The following is a 20,958-nucleotide window of genomic DNA, read 5'->3' on the forward strand; positions in this document are numbered from 1 at the left end:
GCCACAAGGAGGGGGCGCTGTGGAGGCTCACTGACTGGTGATGTCATTCTCTGAAAACAGGTGGGGAAAAAAACCTCATCCCAGTAGTCCTCTGCAGTTCTGAGTTTAGCACTGAGTCTAGATTAAACGACAGGAATGAAGCTGAAAATATACTCAGAAAACCCTTCACTCGAGGGGTATGAAGTTTTCTTCTAAATATATGGATTTAAGCTGGACTTTGCAGGAAAAACCATCTGCTGTGGTGAGCTAAACTACAAGTGCATGTTAGCTGGCCAGCTGTACTTTTAAACATTGTATAACTGTCCTATTTCACTGACATTTGCTCTCAGAAACGGGTTTTCAGCATCAACACATGTCGGTGTGCACTATCGGGCTTTGCTGAGCTGAACTGCACAGCGCTAAAAACCCTTCACTCAATCCAAACTCACAGATATGAAGCTCATGCAGCCTGACAGTGCAACCCCTACCTCACACTAATACCATTGACGTACAGGGCGAAAGGGTGCTAGCAAAGTATGCAGAGCAACACAGAGACAACTCTGTAGATCTACAGAGTGCAACTATAGAGCGTTTAGAAACAAGGAGGTCATGTTAATGTTTTGGCTGATTGTTGCGCATAAACAAGTCCTTTACACCTATATTTTTCTATGAATACATAATTTACATTCACTAATAATACATGTTAAGCCTGAAGAAAGTAGTCTGGCTGTTCACTTTCAAGTCACATATATATAATATTAACATAACCTTCTGCCCTTTAAAATATATAAAAATAGACAGTCGTTGTGAATACATTGAGAATGAATGTCTTTTCGCTTGCCTTGACTTGTAGTGAAGGCTAGTCCAAACTTCTCACAATCAGTCAACCAAGGGGAGGATTGAACCCGCACCATGAAGCCTTGAAGCAGTGTGGCAACAACACTACCTTTCTTGCAATCACATTATAAATATTATATAATATTATAACTACTGTTTGCTAATCACTCATTGAAATAACTACAAGAACGTCAAGTTAGAGTGGGGTCAATTAATTGGATCAGTGGAAAATAATTAGAATATCTACATATGATTTATTAATACATTTTATAAATACTTTGCAAACAATTTTCATGTTGTAGTGGTCACTTATTCCACTCACACTACAGACATACAGTTGGTTAGAGCTAGCAGGGGCATCGATCAGCTGATGTGACAGATCTGGTCACTTTGCATTCACCTCTATTCATACTTTTGCACGTATTTGAACTTTATTTTGAAATAACGTTCATTGTCTTGTCCTTATACAGTTACTGATTATGTTATCGTTATTGGCAATTAACTATTATCCTTGAACAAACAGGGAGTGTGTGTAAATGCTGATAAAAGGAGTTTGTGGCAATGCAAACTGATATCAGAGACATTTGCAATAAAGGGCACTTAATGATTATACTGCATTAAAGGAAAGGATAATTGATCCAGTACAAACACTCTGAGCATTTCAACACTACACTGGTCTGATGCTGTATATCAGATGACTGAGTAATGCCTTGTCATTTAGTAATACTCTCATTACTTATTAATCTACTCACATCCCGCTCACACGGCTCCCAGTCCAGAGCTCAGGGATTAGCAGCTCTGTTACTCGTGCACAATGCTACACGTGTTGAGTGGCTGAGAAACCTCAGTAAGTTTGTAATATACAGGTTAATCTTAAAAAATTAGAATATCATCAAAAAGGTCATTTATTTCAGTAAATCCATTCAAAAAGTGAAACTCATATAGATGTGTGTGTGTGTGTGTGTGTGTGTGTGTGTGTGAAGCTAAAGAAGATCAGAACAGAGCCTCAAATAATGTGTTATCGCACACTGGAGCTGGACAGGGTAATTTGCAACGTGTTATATTGTCCTCTATGGTGTGCTGGGTAAAAGACCAGTCAACCAAATGGAAGTGTGTACCTTTTCGACATGAAATTGGAAAATAGAAAATGGGAAGTGACTCATTGTCTGATTTCTGATTTGAAAAGAAAATTACAAAGAAAGTAAAAACAGGAAAATGCTCCGTCTCTGTGTTTTCTGAGGCAGTTGTCAAGGCGACTGTAGGTGCATTTAATTTAACGCTACTTTTCTCCACAGTTCACACGGCTCACAAGCCCAGCAAGACTGCTCTGGAACCATACTTCACAATACTCCATTTTTAACAGACAGAAGTTGACATTGTTTCCACATGTGTATCATATCTCACTCTGAGGTGAACCTAAAGTTAACAGTGGATAAACCATGACTCTTTCCAGACTCTGTCCGTTTATCTCTAGCTCTGGTGCTGAATGCAGCCACAGTGATGCTGAAACCAAGCAACCTCACAATGGCCCCCTGCTGAGGACGTATCCAATTTTCCCAGCAAAACTGGTGGAAACGAGGTCTGGTTCTCTGGATTCTAATAAATCTGAACAGAACCGGTTAAAGAACCAGATATTGGTGGAAAAGGGCTGTACATGTCCAAGAAACAGACAGCCTTTTATTCTTTCAGTGTCTATAAGGTGCAATAGTTGTGGGCAACGAGTGTATAATCTCAATACAAAATCACTGACCAATGGAATGAGACATTCTGGAGCAGCTGCACATGAGCCAGAAGCCACCATGCTCAGAACCAAGTACAGGGAAAAGGGGTGATTCTTAAAGCTGTCCTGGTGTGGGTGAATGATGCATGTGAATGAATGTCTGTATGTACTATATGCCCAGGTATGGATTAGTGTTCTATCCTGAATGAACCCCCAGTCCTCCAGACTGCCACATCTCGCCGGTGTGTGTGTTGTGATTGAATGTTGAATGGAATGCAGTTGAATAATAGCCATTATAATGTAAATATGTACATTTCTCTGAAGATAATGGGGTCTCTATCACACATACATGTCATGTTATTCATTCATTCATTCATTCATTGTCACTAACCACTTATCCAGTTCAGGGTGGCGGTGGGTCCAGAGTCTACCCAGAATCATTGGGCGCAAGGCGGGAACACACACTGTATAGGGGGCCAGTCCTTCACAGGGCGACACACACACACTCACACATTCACTCACACCTACAGACATTTTTGATGTCCACCTACCAGCGTGTGTTTTTGGATATTTTTGGTTTTGTTTTAGGGGCTCCTTGATAGATCAAGTGTGATTGTGTTAGCAAATGTGTGGAATTGGCATGGCTAAATTGGGCATAAACATATCGAGATATGTAATAAAAAATAGATCGACATAAAGTTACTCAGGTAGTCAGCCCATCGAACCACACTTTCTTTTTGAGTGTACGTCAAACTTACAAAAGTGTACGTGTAACTTAACACGATGAGAATTATCACTTACGTACTTACACATCAATTACTATTTCAGGCTTTACACGGGTGACTCACATTTTCCTGTCATGCATTGGTAGTGCTTCTTATTTTATTTTTAACCAACACATTTTACGTAGTGTCGCAGTCACACAGCTCCAGGGACCTGGAGGTTGTGGGTTCAAGTCCCGCTCCGGGTGACTGTCTGTGAGGAGTTGGTTTGTTCTCCCTGTATCTGCGTGGGTTTCCTCCGGGTGCTCCGGTTTCCTCCCACAGTCCAAAAACACACGTTGGTAGGTGGATTGGTGACTCAAAAGTGTCCGTAGGTGTGACTGTACGAGTGAAAGTGTGTCTGTGTTGCCCTGTGAAGGACTGGTGCCCCCTCCAGGGTGTATTCCCGCCTTGCGCCCAATGATTCCAGGTAGGCTCTGGACCCACCGCGACCTTGAATTGGATAAGGGTTACAGATAATGAATATTATATATATATATATATATATATATATATATATAAAAAATATATATATATATATATAGAGAGAGAGAGAGAGAGAGAGAGAGAGATAATATTAAAATTATAGCTAATTTTATTTACTTTTTTTTTCATTTTTAAAATATATGTAATACATTTTGAAATATGTATCTTACAAATTTGGTATAATATACAGACATCCAGGACATGAGCCATAAAAAACAGATTAAAAGGGAGGGAAGTGTCAGAAAAAGAGAAGAGGATGAAGAAACTCTGCCTCAGGGCAGTGCTGGGGTGTTGATACCACAGTAGAGGAACTTGTTTATCAGTAAACAGAGACTCTAAGACGACACATCCCATGACTAAGTATGTCATAACTAAATTATATAAATGTTTGGGCACACAGACACACCCAGGGCGTCCGTCCTTCACAGGGTGACACACACTCACACCTATGGATGCTTTTGAGTCGCGAATCCACCTACCAACGTGTGTTTTTGGACTGTGGGAGGAAACTGGAGCACCCGGAGGAAACCCACGCAGACACAGGGAGAACACACCACACTCCTCACAGACAGTCACCCGCAGGAAACCCACGCAGACACAGGGAGAACACACCACACTCCTCACAGACAGTCACCCAGAGGAAACCCACGCAGACACAGGGAGAACACACCACACTCCTCACAGACAGTCACCCGGAGGAAACCCACGCAGACACAGGGAGAACACACCACACTCCTCACAGACAGTCACCCGGAGGAAACCCACGCAGACACAGGGAGAACACACCACACTCCTCACAGACAGTCACCCGGAGGAAACCCACGCAGACACAGGGAGAACACACCACACTCCTCACAGACAGTCACCCGCAGAAACCCACGCAAACACAGGGAGAACACACCACACTCCTCACAGACAGTCACCCGGAGGAAACCCACGCAGACACAGGGAGAACACACCACACGCCTCACAGACAGTCACCCAGAGGAAACCCACGCAGACACAGGGAGAACACACCACACTCCTCACAGACAGTCACCCGCAGGATACCCACGCAGACACAGAGAGAACACACCACACTCCTCACAGACAGTCACCCGGAGGAAACCCACGCAGACACAGGGAGAACACACCACACTCCTCACAGACAGTCACCCGCAGGATACCCACGCAGACACAGGGAGAACACACCACACTCCTCACAGACAGTCACCCGGAGGAAACCCACGCAGACACAGGGAGAACACACCACACTCCTCACAGACAGTCACCTGGAGGAAACCCATGCAGACACAGGGAGAACACTCCACACTCCTCACAGACAGTCACCCAGAGGAAACCCACGCAGACACAGGGAGAACACACCACACTCCTCACAGACAGTCACCCGCAGGATACCCACGCAGACACAGGGAGAACACACCACACTCCTCACAGACAGTCACCCGGAGGAAACCCACGCAGACACAGGGAGAACACACCACACTCCTCACAGGCAGTCACCTGGAGGAAACCCACGCAGACACAGAGAGAACACACCACACTCCTCACAGACAGTCACCCGCAGGATACCCACGCAGACACAGGGAGAACACACCACACTCCTCACAGACAGTCACCCGGAGGAAACCCACGCAGACACAGGGAGAACACACCACACTCCTCACAGACAGTCACCTGGAGGAAACCCACGCAGACACAGGGAGAACACACCACACTCCTCACAGACAGTCACCCGGAGGAAACCCACGCAGACACAGGGAGAACACACCACACTCCTCACAGACAGTCACCTGGAGGAAACCCATGCAGACACAGGGAGAACACTCCACACTCCTCACAGACAGTCACCTGGAGGAAACCCACGCAGATACAGGGAGAACACACCACACTCCTCACAGACAGTCACCCAGAGGAAACCCACGCAGACACAGGGAGAACACACCACACTCCTCACAGACAGTCACCCGGAGGAAACCCATGCAGACACACATATAAAAATTCTGAAATAAAAAGAGATATAATTTTAAACAATAAAACTATAGCAAGACATTAATTTCAAATGTCAGTTTTGTACAGATCGACATAAAGTTACTCAGGTATTCAGCCCATCGAGCCACACTTTCTTTTTGAGTGTAAGTGTAACTTAACATGATGAGAATTATCACTTACGTACTTAAGCATTAATTACTATTTCAGACTTTACACGGGTGACTCACAGCAGCAGAATAACATTGTGATTTAGCTTTTTTTTTTCCTCTCATGCCTTGGTAGTGCTTCTTATTTTAATTTTAAACAACAAATTTTATGTAGTAATTATTTTAAGCTAATTTTACATTTATTTACCTTTGTTTTTTCATTTTTAAAATATATGTAATACGTTTTGAAATATGTATCTTACAAATTTGGTACAAATATACAGACATCCAGGACATGAGCCATAAAAACCAGATTAAAAGAGAGTGTCAGAAAAAGAGAAGATGATGAAGAAACTGCCTCAGGGTAGCGCTGGGGTGTTGATACCACAGTAGAGGAACTTGTTTATCAGTAAACAGAGACTCTCAGATCACACAGATCAGCCCATGACTAAGTATGTCATAAATAAATTATATAAATGTTTGGGCACAAAGACACACCCAGGACGTCCGTCCTATACAGGGTGACACACACTCACACCTATGGATGCTTTTGAGTTGCCAATCCACCTACCAACGTGTGTTTTTGGACTGTGGGAGGAAACTGGAGCACCCGGAGGAAACCCACACAGACACAGGGAGAACACACCACACGCCTCACAGACAGTCACCCGGAGGAAACCCATGCACACACAGTGAGAACACACCACACTCCTCACAGACAGTCACCCGGAGGAAACCCACGCAGACACAGAGAGAACACACCACACTCCTCACAGACAGTCACCCGTAGGAAACCCACGCAGACACAGGGAGAACACACCACACTCCTCACAGACAGTCACCCGTAGGAAACCCACGCAGACACAGGGAGAACACACCACACTCCTCACAGACAGTCACCCGGAGGAAACCCACGCAGACACAGAGAGAACACACATCACTCCTCACAGACAGTCACCCGGAGGAAACCCACGCAGACACAGGGAGAACACACCACACTCCTCACAGACAGTCACCCGGAGGAAACCCACGCAGACACAGAGAGAACACACCACACTCTTCACAGACAGTCACCCAGAGGAAACCGCCACAGACAAAGAGACAACACACCACACACCTCACAGACAGTCACCCGGAGGAAACCCACGCAGACACAGAGAGAACACACCACACTCCTCACAGACAGTCACCCGGAGGAAACCCACGCAGACACAGGGAGAACACACCACACTCCTCACAGACAGTCACCCGGAGGAAACCCACGCAGACACAGGGAGAACACACCACACTCTTCACAGACAGTCACCCAGAGGAAACCGACACGGACAAAGAGACAACACACCACACAGACAGTCACCCGGAGGAAACCCACGCAGACACAGAGAGAACACACCACAATCTTCACAGACAGTCACCCGGAGGAAACCCACGCAGACACAGGGAGAACACACCACACACCACACAGACAGTCACCCGGAGGAAACCCACGCAGACACAGAGAGAACACACCACAATCTTCACAGACAGTCACCCAGAGGAAACCGACACGGACACAGAGAGAACACACCACACTCCTCACAGACAGTCACCAGGAGCGGGACTCGAACCCACAACTTCCAGGTCCCTGGAATTGTGTGACTGCGACACCTACCTGTTGATTAGTCACTACACTACACAATCCCACAGGTTTAACTTGATAATTTTAATGAAATAACACTCATTTCCATTTTAAATGTTTAAAAATATAAACGACATATTCTCACAAAAATATAAATGCATACATAAAATCACCAGCCAGTGTCAATAAAAATGTATAAATCTGTAATACTAGAAAGCTGTAGAAATATAGGCCTATATTTTGTGTTACTTTTATTTGTGTTAATGTTAAAGTTTATTAGAAAAATGTATATTAATGTTAATATTTATTAGAATAAGGAAATCTATGCCAAAATAAAAAAACTATAAATTTAGCTATCTTAAGCTTCTAAGAGTTAAAACAAACAAACAAACAAACAAAAAACCCAGTGTTCACATTATCTACAGTTCTACACTAAACATACCGGCTAATGCACATTTATTATTAATTTGTAGAATTTAATATTCGGGTGAAACATTAAATATGGTCTGGACAACAAATTATATTAGTTTTTGCAATATGTGAAATTCAACTGACTTGTACAATAGAATTTAAATGAATTTATTTTCACAGTTTATACACTGCTTTGATGTGTACAAACCAACAGAGCAATTCTGAAAAAGATTAATGAATAATAAGCAAAGAGCCGGTGTGTCCAAACCTTCAATCATGCAAAAGGAATGTTAGTTGAATGAACACAGCAGGGACAAAGTTCAAAATCAGTTTAAAACCACGTCAAAAAAGAGGTTACGTTGATCCTTTGGTATTTATGTAGCTAACATAAGCAAGGTTTAAGAGCAACTAAACCCTAAGGCACATTCATTATGTCAGCTACTGGATTGAAACCTATCTGTACTATCTGTACCTATCAGTTGTCTATTGTTTGTTGTGACCTATTTTTAACCATAAAGTCACAGTCCATTCCCACACCATAAAACCATCCACACATCACCACCATCATAATGGGCCTCGCTCAGGTCAGGATCAGGTGACAGCAAAAAGACACAAAGTTTGTTTTCCTCTTCTACGTGGAACCTGCTGATCAAGGGTAAACAGTGATGTCAGGACTGGGATCCAGACTTTACTACAGCAAAGAATCAGTTAGCATCAGAGTTAAAGCTAGGACTGTACTGACCTGTCAGTAATGATCATTAAGGTCCAATACTTAAAGGACAAACACGTTTCCCTCTGAAACTAAACTTCCTACAAGTAGCAGGGACCCAGGCCAAAAAAGTGCTGGAATTATATTTGTTTATTTCCTCCTGGCACCGCATGTAAAACACACTCTGTCCCAAATAGTGCCCTACTCCTGACATAGTTCACTTCACAGATTAATTCTGAGACAACTACACACAGGCAATGCACTAAATGTGAGACAGGGAGAAGCAAATATAACACTCACACTAAATAGTTTTGCACTTTTTAAATGCAGAAACTGCTGTTTGTGGCCTTCATTGTGCAGCATATAGAGTGGAGGAAGATATAGAGCAATTTTCAAGAACTTAAAATGCTTACAATAGTCAATACAGAGAAAACACAGAGAGATGTACATTACACACCAAATCCAGTATAGTTTAGGTTTGAGGGAGAAAAGATATTTTTGAGGTTTGATTTTAATATAGAAAGAGATTTGTTGGACAAGAGGGGGACAAGAGAGTCCCAGAATCACGGAGCAGATCTAAAGCACGAGCAGTGAAGGCTGGAAGGATGGACCGTAGCCCAGATGAGGAAGCCCTGAGGGAGTTAAGCTTCAGCCCTACTGTTCTAGGAGCATAGTGGAGCAATGCAAACCATTGTACCTTGTGGTTTAAGGGAGTGGCTTTAGGCGGGTAAAGTATGCGGGAGTTTTTGTGGTCGGAAAGAACAAAAAAAAAAAAAAGAAAAACTGGTTTCTACAAAAATCAGCTATTTCAGCTTTAAATGCAAAATCCAAATTTAGTTGAACTGCTGAGCAATTGTAATACCAACAGATTTTAAAAAGAGACAACGCAGCCCATGTTGATTAATCTGGAAGACATTTTAAGTCATCCATCTGTGAGTTTAATATTTGAGTGGATATTTTATATGAAAGCAAGGAAAGAACATAAGAAAGCCTTATTTAAACGGGGCTTGCAGCACTGGCACTGCAGGTCGAGCTCGGTGGTGGCTGGCGCTGTGTGTTTGAAACTAACTGTCCACACATGTGAGTGTGTGAGCAACTGTGTGTGCATGGGAAGCACGAGTGTGATGGACTGGCAACTTGTCCAGTGTGTGCCCCTGCCTTGCAGCCAATGATTGAAATGTTTACAAAAGATGTATGAATAAATGAAAGACTATTAGAAACATATATATGAAAGTGCATGCTGTCGAAACGCTTTCTTCTGGCCTTTAATTAGGTTCCATTGCACAGTGCGGTCAGTTAGAGATTTCCACTAATGAGTGTGATGTGAGAAATCAGCACCTACTGCACAGAGACGAATCAAATGCCACATTTTGACACAGAAATGCAAGAAAATGCAGAAGCCTTCTGACTTAAAAAGAGCCAAAGCCTTCTCCTTTCTGAATCATTCTGTTTTGTATCTCCCTTTTAATGTCATTCTGTTCTGTCCCCAGGCTCTGATGAATTGAGGTTGAAATAATTACAGCCATAAGTTTTCCTCAGGGGTGTACTTTGAATGTTGAAAGAGTACAACACTGCAGCTGCATAAGCAGAAATCTACAAGAGTGCTGGAAGAAGGCGGCTGCCAGTGAGCTTCGTTTGTGTTTGGTGGAAGAGGGGGAGGTGCTTTGGCATATCTGTCTAACTAAAGGATGCCAAAAGGGGGGATCTGGAAGAATTTCAACAGAGCTAAATCACTCTGCCGCTCTGCTAAGGACACACACACACCCACACACACACACACATATAGCACACTGGTGGTCAGGAAGTAGAGAGACAGAGAGGAACCTGGACATCATCTGGTCAAATCCAAGCCTTCCTGGTTCATACCAACAGACAGTGAGGGGAAGAATGATATGTACTTTTTTTCAGTTTTTCTTTCACATGCATAGTGTACCCTTCTGGGGTAGGCTCAGGACCCACCGTGTCCTTGAACTTGGTGAGTGGTTACAGACAATGAATGAATGAATATCTACTGTATTTATTTCATATGTCAGGCTCCTCCGCAGTTTATTTTGCTAAGCACTGTGCTCTTGTGTATTGAATTTTAACCTACATCCCACACAAATCAGAACATATTGTCCCAAGCTGTTTGGGTGGGGTGGAGCATTGCGCTAATGCATTCCACAGGCTCCTGATGGTGCATACATTCCAACGCCCAACACTAGTGACTGGATGACGGCTAGAGTGGACATGGAAGGGAAAATACAATCTAATTCAGTTGTTTTTTGTTTGTTTGTTTCATCCCCAATCATTTTCACAAGACACAAGGTCAACCTACTGCTTCTTTTTGAACTGCTGCTAACAGCCTAACACTAGGGAGTAGTAAGCAAACTGCCCAGACCTGACACATCAGCTGATAGAAGCACATGCTAAGCAAACAACATGAACAGTGTTAGAGTGGATGGGGGCACAGAGTGCTGGCTTCAGATGATTGAGACATCTCCATGCATCCATCAAAGTAAGGGTGACCAGATCTGAGATCTGGGGGGTGGGGGTGGGGGGGAGGTGGACGTCTACTGACGTGCAAACTGATCAATTAAATGTTTACAGAGAAGGTAAACATTTACGATAATAAAATAACGATAAAATAACGATAGCTCTACAGTCAGACCGTCCAATCAGAAGATCCTAGGCTACTTCATCACTCCCCCTTCTCACTCAAGTCAACCAATCGGAGTAGGGGACGGAGGGACTACTTTGTGAACGAAACGCTTCTTGAAGTTCTATGTAAGCTCTAGAAAAACAAAATCCCGGACGTTTGTGAAATTCCGCCCAGACATTTTTTTAAGTCTAAAAAAGAGGACATGTCCGGGTAAAAGAGGATGTCTGGTCACCCTAATCAAAGTGGCAATCTCTTAGGGTCAATGCTAAGACCACTGTGCTTCTCAGTAGCCTCAATGTACTCCAGTTCTAAAAGAAATGTAATCTGAGGGACATGTTATAAAGTTAAAGAAACTAAAAACTGTAGCCACATGTGGAGTACTTTATATTCTTATTAGTTTCATAATGAAAAAAATGTAAGGCTATAAGAAAAATAATGCAATCTATTTATCACTGATGGAAAAAAAGGCAGTATTATGCTTCTCTGCTCAAAATGTAAAGACACAGCACACCTCGCTTGTCTAAAATATTTAGGGTATTAAGCGGCCCCTTCTAAAACCTGTCACACCACACAGGCCTCTGCTGAGCTACTCATCAGGCTGAGACAGTAGTGTTATATAAGCCAGTATTGGAGCCACTGTGCTTTCTGAGCTGCAGTCTGAAGCACTTCTAGAAGTAATAGCTCATGTTGGACAGGTTCTTGCCAGAGGAGCTTCTCCTCATTCAGGAACCAGACCATCCACTAATCCATTAATATTATGTGTATGAGTATGGTATGATTGTTTTATTTTGTTCTGATGACCTAGTCCAGGAATACCTTCATAAACTGAATGTAGCATCAGAAGTGTGGAAGTGGGAGCAAGATTAAAGTCTTTAAAAGCCAAAGGAATTAAGTAGGAATCAGTAGTGTAACAACTGGCAAAGCAGGGTGCAGTCTTTCAAGCCTTTTAAGGCGGAACAGTGTGTTTGAGCGGAAGAAATGACAGTTGTTTGTACATGGATCAAGTATGACTTGTCTGTAAGGTTTTATTCACTGGTTGACTTACCACAAAAACTAATTTGTAACTTGAGTTGTTTAGTTTTGTAACACTTTCAGAATGTGGTTTCTTTCATGCAGTTAGCCATCTACTGAATTTGGAGACATATCCACATTAACTAATCAGAAATTGTACAAATTAGTCAGTATTACCCACGTATGGAGGAGGAATAGAGCAATATCCTCATTTAGGTTCCAGCTTTTCAATGTTTGGAGATCTCTCCCTGGTCTGAAAAAACTCCAGATGCCCATGTCTTGAGCAGAGAGAGAGAGAGAGAGAGAGAGAGAGAGAGAGAGAGAGAGAGGGAGAGAGAGAGAGAGAGAGAGAGAGAGAGAGAGACTAGCATACCAGCCACATTTACAGACACTGGGGCTTTGTGAACACATTAGACCAGTTTTGAGTAAACAAACACACTGGAGAGCAGCAAATGGCAAGGAAACATCTTCTGTATTTTATAAAAAGTGTTTTTGATTACAATCGTAAACTACAGAAGCAGTGATGCAACAAAAAAGTTAAGAAATTCAAACATTTAAAATGTTGGCCCAACAATTTTTGACAAATTTTTTTTAAACATTATTTACTGTGAGCAATTTTCCCACTGATGACTCTAGTGTAGCCACTTCTTTTTGAAACACAACTGGCGTAACTTCACTTTCATCGAAATTGAGCCCAGTTTATGAGGGAGCCATAAATGACAGGCAAAAGTTTGGATGCGACAGATATAGACATCAGCGTGTTAAAGACTTTCAAACTTTGGACTGTAGTAATGAAGCTAATGGTAATTTTCCATAGAAAACACAGCATCGTCCAACTACGGGCTTAGTCTGTGCCCAGGATAGCGGTCATGAGACCACTAGTGCAGGAATCTCTTTCCTTGCCAGCAAACGGCAAAGAGAGCCAACCCGCTTACACATCAGCAGAAACAAACAGAATCTTTACAACAGTTTGTGTAATACTACACTGCCCAAAACACTGGCTGAGTAAAAGTGCACAGCTCACACAAAATGGCGTGGTTCAAAATGAAAAAAAAAAGTGTGAATATAACTTGGGTCTCTGTATGATGATCACATACTTCTGGATTGTATTGACAGGCAGCTGATTAACTGTCTCTTATACGTTAGCGAAGCATGATCTCCTAAGAGCACGGCCTACACCCCTCATCAACACATACAACAAAGCACTGGGATTTATTCAAATGGACAGTGGCACACAGTAGCAACTGGGAGAATATTTTTAGTTTCCAAAATGTTGAGAATCACAGGCTCTCATTTCTAAGGTGAGCTATGAAGGCCTAGATAAACACCAGCTGGTTTTGGAAGTGGAGACGTGGGAACGGCCTTGAACAGCAGAGTGGCCACATCTGGTCAGCCCTGGTACTTTTTGGTATGAGCCAACCCCCTTATCAGCCCTTGATTCTTCTGTAGTTGGTTCTGCTTAACAGCAAAGGAAACAGATAAGAGCACAACGTTAAATACTGGAAGCTAGTTAACACTGGACGTCCCTCTGCCACACCTTTGTAACGGCTAGAATGATCCAATGTGTTGCAGCAGCGCCCTCTGCTGTTGGAAATGATCTCGGACTGTACGTGACAAGCAGGGACTTAAAGGGACATTAAGGACAACAAAGAATATAATAATAAAGAATATTAATTGAGCCATCTGTATTAAATATGTATAATTATCTATTACAGTGGCCCCACAGTCATCTTCGTGTTATCAAAACGAGGACCTGCCCCCTTCTGATGATGCATAGCTAAGGTGTAATATTTAGAAAATAATCCAAGTGTTTAATTGTAGATGATTGCTTTGTCATTTTGTCATCTTATTCACACTTATTTTCACTTAATTATGCATTGCCTTTATTTGTCTATAAATATTTACAGACCTGTGTTTTGTTGGAGTATAAAATGGTCATTTTGAACAAGTAAACACATGAATAGGAACTTTATTTACATATCGTTTGAGTTTATTGGGACTCTGATTAAAAAACAAATCTCTCAATAAGCTCCTGCACTCACTCACACAACACTTCTAACATTACAGAAAGCCTTGTTCAACACTTTAATGACATTAGACACAGTAGCACACAGAAAAATCGTATTATGCCAAGATTTCTTTCATCCGCCGCAGTATGAACATGCACGGGCAGTGTCTCCTCTATCAGCAGGTTTAAATCAGGAAAACAAGCTGAGTGTGCCAGTCGTTTTTGATTGCCTGTGGAAATCGGAAATTATTTAGACACTTGGAAGATTGCAAGTTAATTAATGAATTTCCAAGTGCCTCAGACTTTAACAATGACTTTGTAAACAATCCCAGTTTAGCAGTAAAACTGAGATGATTATTGAATTATACATATTTTATTTCTAATCTTACAAAACAGCAGCAGTGTAGACTCACTTGCATTGCAAACAGTTTGTTTGTATCCTTTAAAAGGGATAGAAAGGATGAGACGTCAGCCTGGGGGACAGAAGTATAGCATTGTTACTTAGTAAGTAAACGTTTTTTGTCTCCATGTCGTAACAGTACTTTAAACGGAAGTGGGATGGGAAGTGTGTGCTCTTACTGTTCTAAGAGGCAGGCCTTCCAGCCACGATTCAGAGACCTGAGCGCTCTCATATCCTCTTCATCCAGAGAGAAGTCAAAGATCTACATTCAGAGATTAGTGTAAAACATCTTTATGAACTATTAAAAGCATCACCAAATGGCAGACCTGGGCCAAGCTACAGTTCTGTCCGGATCTGTGACCAAATAAATAATGTGCAGAATAAAAACTGTCTGAAGGCAAAAGGCGCAGTTAATTTAGTTCATACAGCAATAGCTTCACTCTTCTGAGAATCAGACTGAATCAGAATTATCCCTTGTAGTATGTTTACTAGAGAGATGAAAGTGGGACTCGCTACACAATAAGGAAAACTGATGCAGGACACAAAAACATTTAAAGATGAACGGATGGCGCAGGTTGTGGTCATTCTCCCTGCAGTCGGTTCTAAACCTTTGGACCGAATGCGTGGCATTAATCACAAACAGCAATATAAAGCACCACTCTGAGTTCAAGCGCAGATCCGGAGGTTCGGACCACTGCTGGGAGAACATTAGCAATTGGACCTTATTGAATTTAATGAAACATCACTGCACAATAACATGTTTATACTTTGAGTGTCTTCATGTAGTTGTAATGAAAGTACAATTTGGTTTAGAAGGAATAGGAAGCTACTACACTTTCATGCACTAAACATTTTTGCTATTTTAAAATCCTAAGACTGTAATGAAATGTATGACTTACCCTTGTGTTCTCCAGAATATGATTGGGTTTTACACTCTTTGGAATCACTGCAGTGTCCTGTTCTATATGAAACCTCAACAAAACCTGCAAAACACCAAGGATTCAATATCTGAGGTGCACTGTAACATACACAACCACATGGAAACACACAGAACCATGTCTGTGCTCTCCGTAAAAGGGAGGAGGTATTACCTGTGCTGGAGTCCGCTTGTGCTTTGCAGCTATCTCCCCAACCACAGGGTCCTTAAGCAGGTTTTCAGGGTCTCTGTCTCCTCTATGCCTGCAATAACGAGAATATAGCTCATATTCAGACTGATATTATAATACACAGGGATCTGTAAATCCCCTCCGACCCTTGTTTTAAAAGGCAAGGCACGGCAAGTTTATTTATTGATATACTGATAAAGTGATATATTTATAGCAGCAAAAGAAGACAAAATATTTAATGTTTCTACGTTATCATCTTCACTGATTTTGTAAAAATCAACCAGTCAGATTTATTTGGTGCAGTGGCAGATATTGAAAGATTCAGGTTATTTGTGGACATTTCTGTGTAAAGGGCAGGACACATGACCTCCATTCACTTTGAGACCACTGCAGTCCATCAATGCAGCACAGATATCTGTCACAACAACATTTCTGTGGTGGTTATGAATATCACCACTCACCACTTAGGCTTTTGATACCAACATTTGCTGATAGAAACACTGTTCAGTGCAAGTTAAGACTGTCCTCTGCTTGGTGGAAAACTTATGTCAACAACGTCCAGAAATGGATATGATGTAAATACTGGAAATACTCAACGTTGGGTAAAAAGAGGAGGTATAGTGAGTGACATCTGTAAAGTCATCATTAATCATATGTTGGAGTAACATTTGCTGGCTTCTAGACCAGGTTCCTTCAGAAACCCCCAAACGTACACCACCATCAAATCTCCAAAAGAAATTCTGCGTTAGATCTGTCAGAAATACAGACCACGTCTCCAAGTGAAAATGTGTGTCACAGCATGTAAAATACAAGACTGAAGGCCTGGCAGAGTGGTGTAGATGGAGATTTGTGTAATGGAAGAATGGCAAAGCATTCCTTTTTTTGCAATGTTGCAGATACCAAATGTAAAACAAGTGTATATTATCAGCATTAATTCATTGTCTGTTACTGCTTTTCCAATTCAGGGTCGCGGTGCTTCTGGAGCCTTCCCAAAATTATTGGGCGCAAGGTGCAACACACCCTGGAGGGGGCGCCAGGCCTTCACACTGACACACACACACACACACACATTCACTCACACTATAAAACCTACGGACACTTTTGAGTCACCAATCCACCTACCAACATGTGTTTTTGGACTGTGGGAGGAAACCGGAGCACCCGGAGGAAACCCATGCAGACACAGGGAGAACACACCACATTCCTCACAGACAGTCACCCGGTGGAAACCCACACGGACACAGGGAGAACACACCACACTCCTCACAGACAGTCACCCGGAGGAAACCCATGCAGACACAGGGAGAACACACCACATTCCTCACAGACAGTCACCCGGTGGAAACCCACACGGACACAGGGAGAACACACCACACTCCTCACAGACAGTCACCCGGAGGAAGCCCACGTAGACACAGAGAGAACACACCACACTCCTCACAGACAGTCACCCGGAGGAAACCCACACAGACACAGGGAGAACACACCACACTCCTCACAGACAGTCACCCAGAGGAAGCCCACGCAGACACAGGGAGAACACACCACACTCCTCACAGACAGTCACCTGGAGCGAGACTCGAACCCACAACCTCCAGGTCCCTGGAGCTGTGTGACTTCGACACCTACCCACTGCGCCTAATTACTAATTTGGGATTTTCCTATTTATATCTTTCTGAACTGAGTTTTAAAGAAAAGCCTTGCAGTCTGTACTGCAGCTTTTCAGTTTGAACAGGTTAAACCTGTCCAGGAGTCAAAGTCCTTTAATATGCACATTGTTTCCTCTGGTTCTAAAGGTCAGATTAGATCAACTATTGAAGAGGTTTGGTCATATCATTTGGTATAAACTCACAGCTCCTTGGGTCTGCCTGGTGAGCCAAAAGGACTGTAGGCTGTGAGAACAATATTCTTCGACTTGCAATATTCAACCAGCTCAGACTGCACCAGATACGGATGGAGCTCTACCTGCAGATGAAATGTGATTATTTCACTAATAATTAGTTAAACATTAACACACAATATTATTTCTGCACATGTTGACTCCAGCTCAACGGCTAAAACAATCAGTAATCTCTGATCATCTGCCTTTACAAAGTCTCAGTACCTGATTGACAGCCGGAGGGATCTTAGCCACAGACAGCAGCCTCTCAAGTTGTGGGATTGAAAAGTTTGAAACACCAATACTCTTCACTTTTCCAGAGGTCTTCAGAGCTTCCATCCCCTGTACATCCACAGAACATTGGGTGTAGATCAAGTATCTATTTGTAGGATTGGTTCTGGATTTGTTTTTACAGAAGTCTCAGAAGTCTCCCCTTCTCCCCTTACCTTCCACACATCCACATAGTCAATGTCTGTTGTGAGAAGCTTTCCATCCTTCATTGGAAAGAGCTCATCCCCAACTTTCTGCGGACAGCAGGGAAAGAAAAACATGTTTAGGGAATCCTCATTATAGTAATCAACCAGCCATTAACTAGTCCCCTGTTTGCACCCTTGGTGAAGCTTTAAATGAGAACTGGGTTGCTACACTTTCAGCAATGGCCTCCTACTCAAAATTCATGGTGAGGACTAGAGCGGAGCAGCACTGGGTGTCATTGTCACTCAGCTCCAGAGGACTGAGATTGTGGGTTCAATCCCCGCCTCGAGTCACTGTCTGTCATGAGTGTGTTCTCTCAGGGTCTACTCGGGTTTCCTCTGTGAGTGTGTGAAACTGTCCACGTGTGAGTCAGTGACTGTGTGAGTGTTTTATATTGTCCACAGGTGTGAGTGTGTAAGTGACTGGGTGAGTGAGACTGGGTGTGATGCCCTGTGATGGACTGACTCATAAAAACAAAAAAGCATGATCACCTGCATGTTGTAGCAGTCTATACTAAATAAAGGTGTTGATGCTAACCAACCTCAAGGTCACCTGCTCTACAGGTCTGCAATGTGTCGAGATGGATCTCAGGGCCCCTCCCTCACTACTGTGTAAACCTGGGTTATTTAGCTACTCTACACCTATCTACTTTCCTGTTATTCACATGCAACAATAGCTAAAACAACAACCTAATAAACAGAATGCAGTGCTGTTTTGTTACCTTTAGTCCCACAGGGAAGTGCACCAGGTACAAGTCCAGGTAATCAAGTTGTAGGTCACTGAGAGATTTATTCAGACACACAGGGATGTCCTCTGGGGCATGATATGTGCACCACAGCTACGCAGAACAAGATTCAGATTCTTCATTAGTCGCCAGACATTCATCAGTCATTGTTGTCTGGCTGAGGGAAACTAAGGGATTATTAAATCTGAAATGAATCAGCAATAAGCATGACATCATCCACATCAAAGGACTCTTAGACTATTCATTTACCCTGCCATCTCATGAGTTTTCTCCTACAGTTATCACAAAGGGCTGTTTGTACGACTGACTCACCTTACTCACGATGAACATGTCCTGGCGCCGAATGATGCCCTGCTGCATTTTGGAGTGGATGGCTCTGCCCAACTGCACTTCATTCTGATAGCTGTGGGCCGTGTCCAGGTGACGGTAGCCTGCAGCTATCGCTGTCTCCACTGCCCCTTGACACTGTTCTGAACTTGTGGTCTGATGACCAAAAAATACAACATTTCTAGTTGAAGTGTTATGTTTTTATATGACTTCAGTCTGCACCCACGCACCCCCCTTTGCAGATTTGAACAATTTGAAATGACTGTTCTCAAGAGTTCCACAACCAAGAGTGTGCTCTACAGACATTGTTAGTCCCCTTTCACCTTGTTCTTTAATTGTCAGGACCCACCCCCAGAGCAGGTATGATTTGGGTGGTGGCTCTTTCTCAGTGCTGCAATGACGGTGGTGGTCAGACACAGCAGTGCTGCTGAAGTTTTTAAACATTGTCCTCTCTGTTACACACTCTCACCTCATTGGTCCACTCGCTGCACAGTGTGTGTTGGTTATCCCCTAGTCCTTCACACTAACACACCACCACATCAGGGTTGAGAATGATCCCCCACTCAAATCACATCTGCTCTGTGGGGGTCCTGTAAGCTATGAGAACAGGGCTAACAAAGTATGCAGCGCTACAGATGGACTACAGTTTGTAACTGTAGAACTACAAAGTGCACCTATATGGACGGTGTGTGTATGTACATAGAGGTGATTTTAATTTTATGGTTGATCAGTGTATGAATGTGAAATTGAAATTCAAATATAGGAATATTTTGCCATTCGACATATTGCAGTTTCATTTTCATTTCGAGACTGATATGCTTCAATAAAGGACTGCCTTTGACTTCCTTATCAGAATTCCACCAAGTCACATGACCACTAAGTCATTTCTAGTTCATTTGTACATGTAGTCTAATGTCTAATGTGTATATCACACCTTATTTGAAGGAATTTCTTACAAGATGTCATTTCAGGTTCTAATAAGTTGGTGGCAAAGATTTTTAGGTCTATTTTGAAAACAGAATCTGATCAGATTTGCTGAGAGTAATAATGCAAAGATTTTTAGTGGCTACCAAATACAATCTGTATGTAGACACTTTATAAGAATGTAATCCTACCTTTGACTTCCATGTTCCCAGGCCTAGCAGTGGCATGAAGTTGCCATCATTAAGTTCTATATTTCTAGGCCGTTCACTGCTATCCTCCATGGGGATATGATTTCTTTTAATGTAACACAAAGGGCAAATAACTGGACTGTCTGGCCCTTCCTGTCTGTTGCTTCCTTGAGTTCCTTTACGTCCTTCATTCACTCCTTCACGGCAGGCTTTCTCCGCTGCCTTGTTTTTCTTTCTTTACCTTAACAGTTAATCATTGAACCATATCCTGCTGAGGGGGTGTGTCTGTGTGTGTGTTTTTTTTTTTTTATCTCTACTCTGCATTCATGCACTATAGTAGTTCAGGGAAAATGACCTTAACCCCAAAGTCCATTGGTTTTACTTCTTTAATCTTTAACTCTTCCCATGGAAGATACAAGACAAGGAGGCAATGAAGAAAAAGGAAATGTGTAATTTATCAAGATTGTGTCCAGAAACCTCTAGGTTTTTCTACCAATCCACACCATTTTGTGCTGGTACAAGTGGATCATACACAGCAGTGCTGCTTGAGTTTTTAAGCCTTGTGCCCACTTACTGTTCACGGTAAAGACACACTA

At 42.6% G+C, this 20,958-nt stretch overlaps 1 protein-coding gene across 1 annotated transcript; it reads right to left on the reverse strand.

The window, feature by feature from the left end:
• Window positions 1-14,408: 14,408 nt before the first annotated feature.
• zgc:56622 (uncharacterized protein LOC326033 homolog) lies at window positions 14,409-20,484 on the reverse strand. The gene is made up of 11 exons (XM_066685507.1): window positions 20,366-20,484; window positions 19,236-19,406; window positions 18,900-19,016; window positions 18,151-18,228; window positions 17,930-18,046; window positions 17,678-17,790; window positions 15,811-15,898; window positions 15,619-15,702; window positions 14,899-14,981; window positions 14,733-14,792; window positions 14,409-14,549 (listed from the first exon to the last, which is right to left on the reverse strand). Exons 1-10 carry the CDS (start codon window positions 20,453-20,455, stop codon window positions 14,762-14,764), a joined length of 972 nt encoding a protein of 323 aa, XP_066541604.1. The 5' UTR covers window positions 20,456-20,484; the 3' UTR covers window positions 14,409-14,549; window positions 14,733-14,761.
• Between the last annotated feature and the right edge of the window lie 474 nt (window positions 20,485-20,958).

The sequence above is a fragment of the Hoplias malabaricus genome, chromosome 11, assembly GCF_029633855.1.
Source record: "Hoplias malabaricus isolate fHopMal1 chromosome 11, fHopMal1.hap1, whole genome shotgun sequence".
Lineage (NCBI taxonomy): Eukaryota > Metazoa > Chordata > Actinopteri > Characiformes > Erythrinidae > Hoplias > Hoplias malabaricus.

Excerpts from the sequence above, each read along its gene's own strand:
- zgc:56622 (XM_066685507.1), bottom strand. The coding sequence starts at position 20,455 with ATGGAGGATAGCAGTGAACGGCCTAGAAATATAGAACTTAATGATGGC. Across the intron at positions 17,791-17,929 it reads TCCCTCCGGCTGTCAATCAG|GTAGAGCTCCATCCGTATCT; the intron begins GTACTGAGACTT and ends TTTCATCTGCAG. Across the intron at positions 15,899-17,677 it reads CCAGGCAGACCCAAGGAGCT|GCATAGAGGAGACAGAGACC; the intron begins GTGAGTTTATAC and ends TCGTTATTGCAG.